General features: G+C 40.1%; 1 protein-coding gene across 1 annotated transcript in view; it reads left to right on the top strand.

Moving 5' to 3' along the window:
• LOC104966351 (receptor-type tyrosine-protein phosphatase mu-like) overlaps positions 1–3,268 on the top strand; it is a 56,918-nt gene that overhangs the window by 2,332 nt on the left and 51,318 nt on the right. The window contains exon 2 of the mRNA XM_010795540.1: positions 1,506–1,615. Within this exon, the coding sequence (XP_010793842.1) occupies positions 1,506–1,615 (110 nt within the window). The remainder of the gene's footprint in view (positions 1–1,505; positions 1,616–3,268) is intronic.

Below are 3,268 nucleotides of genomic sequence, written 5' to 3'. Positions count from 1 at the left end.
GCTCTCCCTTTCTATTCAGTGCTGTGAGAAGGAAGGCGTTCGGCCATTCATCTCCACCCCTACAGCTTCAGGGGGTTCATCAGACAAGGTGGCAGCCCAGCACCGGGGCTCATTCTGTGGTTTCAATTCGATCCAGCACGTTGCAGGCCCCTCCGCCCCTCATCCTCACCCATCATGGCAGTCTCATTTATCACGGGGCCTATAAAGAAGGACTTGATAGAGTGAGGAGCGACCACCACCATTCAATAAATCCTTGTGATTATCCACGCCTCCAAGGTGTGTGTGTGTGTGTGTGTGTGTGTGTGTGTGTGTGTGTGTGTGTGTGTGTGTGTGTGTGTGTGTGTGTGTGTGTGTGTGAGATTGCGATTTGCAATATTTGTTTTTAAGCGACCCAACGGAAATTTATTGTAAAATGCGGCCATATCTCCGAGCTACGAGTGAAAGAACTAAACTTACATGAAACTTCCATTGGGTTGCTTTAAAGTCAAGCTTCAGTTTAAGATTCACCCTGTAATAGAAACATGTGATGGAGCATTACTAACCTGACTCAGATGGTTGGTTTCACCAAAGCATCGAGGAAAGCTCCACTGGAAGCCATTTGGAAAGGGCAGGCACTTTCAAAAACACCTTCTATCATGGGCCACTTTTGATTGGTTAACAATGGCTGGTACATGTGGAGCACTGCACTTCTGATTGGTTAACAATGGCTGGTACATGTGGAGCACTGCACTTCTGATTGGTGTGGATGACACTCACAAGAAGAACAAAAAAATATATATAAAAATGTAAAAAAGAATCGCAGGCTTTGCGATTTGATAATTGCAATATTTAAAATTTCGATTTAAAATCGATTAATCGTTCAGCCCTAGTGTGTGTGTGTGTTGTGTGCATGGGAACAACAGTACAGACAAATCGTGAAACCCCCCCCCAAAAAAACGAGACATCTCCCCATCATTCTGTTTCACTTACAGAATGAAAGCAATTCACATGAGGGGTTAAAGGACCACATTTCTTTGGCAGTATATTCCAGCTCGAGTAAACAGCAGAAAGATTACAATTCCTACTATTCCCCAGAGGTTACTCGTTCATCTTTGTTTGCAACAGATTTCCAGCTGTAGGAAAATGTTTTGCTGTTAAACATGTCAGGGAGAGAGTTTTGAGTGACAATGACGCGATAAATCTCACAAAGTCCTATTAAGCTGTGTTTGACTTTGGCTCACGGCCATTTGTGTACTAGGTCCTTGAAGAGCTATTGTATTGATTGTTTTAGGCACATCAACACGGACTGCTGGGCTGTTTAAATCATAAAAGAAAACACTGAAGCTGCAAAGTATGAACTTGTTTTTTCAAACATTTGACTTACCTTGAAAATTATGCACAGAAGATGAAAAAAATATCCATAATATGAATTCACAAGGGTCCTACTGTGTTTGCTTCTTCTACACCCTGAACAATTCTACTCTGTCACCAGTTTTAAGAAACGTCTCTGATTATTTGTTCCACAGTGCCAGGGGCTATTCCTCTGGAGTCCATTCAGGGCAGTGCCTATGAGGAGAAGATCATCCTGAAGTGGAGAGAGCCGGCGCACACCTACGGGATCATCGTTCAGTTTGAGGTATACTCTAGCTCCAGGGTTAGCTAACTGTTGAACAGCTTCAGAGTGGAAAACAGACTTCCAATATGAGGCTGTGTGTTTCTCCTTCCTCCTCTCTGTGGATCATGTGCATATGGGCAGTAGTGTACAGAGCTGTCGGGAGAAATGTTCAAATAGATTGTGTTATCATGTGATTCCCTTTGTTGGCTTGAGCTAGGGTTTGAAAACAAAGTGAATCTGCTAGTAACACAAGAAAGTAAAAGTAAAAGTGTTAAAGTGAAAGTAAAAGTGTTATTAAAGGGAAAGTGAAGTTGTAAAAGTGAAAGGGTTAAAGTGAAAGTGTTAAAGTGAAAGTAAAAGTGTTATTAAAGGGAAAGTGAAGTTGTAAAAGTGAAAGGGTTAAAGTGAAAGTGTTAAAGTGAAAGTAAAAGTGTTATTAAAGGGAAAGTGAAGTTGTAAAAGTGAAAGGGTTAAAGTGAAAGGGGAACAGTTTTCAATTTCATAAAGGGAGATTACCAGTTACAGCACGCATATTAAAGGTTATTCAGCTTATTTTTAGGAAGATGTGTTCCTCAAACTAGTTTAGATAAGGTGTGACTAAGGTACCATGGACATCTTATTGCTTTAGATCAGAATGAATCAGAATCAGAACCTTGTATTCGTCCCACAGTTGGGGAATTAACAGCGTCACATGAGCAAGGNGTGAAAACAAAGTGAATCTGCTAGTAACACAAGAAAGTAAAAGTGTTAAAGTGAAAGTAAAAGTGTTATTAAAGGGAAAGTGAAGTTGTAAAAGTGAAAGGGTTAAAGTGAAAGTGTTAAATTGAAAGGGGAACAGTTTTCAATTTCATAAAGGGAGATTACCAGTTACAGCACGCATATTAAAGGTTATTCAGCTTATTTTTAGGAAGATGTGTTCCTCAAACTAGTTTAGATAAGGTGTGACTAAGGTACCATGGACATCTTATTGCTTTAGATCAGAATGAATCAGAATGAGAACCTTGTATTCGTCCCAAAGTTGGGGAATTAACAGCGTCACATGAGCAAGGCACAGATAAAAGGCAAATGAAAAAATAAACGACTTGCATATTCAATAAAAAGGATTAATGGTCTTACTTGGTCAGGTTTCATTTCCAAAACGGTATAAAATAAACTCAGTAAAATCTTTTGAAGGTTTTTAATTAAAATGATGGGCATGTCTTACACAATTCACCTTTTTAAATGTCTCAGTTATTTGTTCTTGAAGTCACAGGCCTGTGTTTTAAAGCCATTCAGTGCAAACCTTAACTGTTTAAATCACATAAGACCCATGTTTGTGGAACAGCCTAAAAAACGAAGTCCCTCCGTTAGGTTTGCTTAAGTCACGAGTTTCACTACAGTATAAACCAAAGCTTCAGTTTTCCTTTCCACCCAAGTGTGCTTCACAGTAGTTCATCATTCAACCAGGAGAGAATCATCTTCAATCTGCCAAGAACTTCAGTCCTTCGACACATGAGCGACCTCCAAGGAAAACACAATCTCTGAAACACATATCACGATTCAGCACCCGGCAAATGTTGACATAAGGCTCCAAACGGCCCTTTCCACTCGTGTCTCGGAGCTGCATTGAGTCTTGAATAATAGAAACAGTCTTCACACACACACACACACACACACACATTAACTCATACCCAG

The sequence above is a fragment of the Notothenia coriiceps genome, unplaced genomic scaffold (assembly GCF_000735185.1).
Source record: "Notothenia coriiceps isolate Sejong01 unplaced genomic scaffold, NC01 NC01_scaffold00037246, whole genome shotgun sequence".
Classification (NCBI taxonomy): domain Eukaryota; kingdom Metazoa; phylum Chordata; class Actinopteri; order Perciformes; family Nototheniidae; genus Notothenia; species Notothenia coriiceps.
Note: the sequence above shows the minus strand (reverse complement) of the source record. Positions and strands in the feature narration are given on the sequence as shown.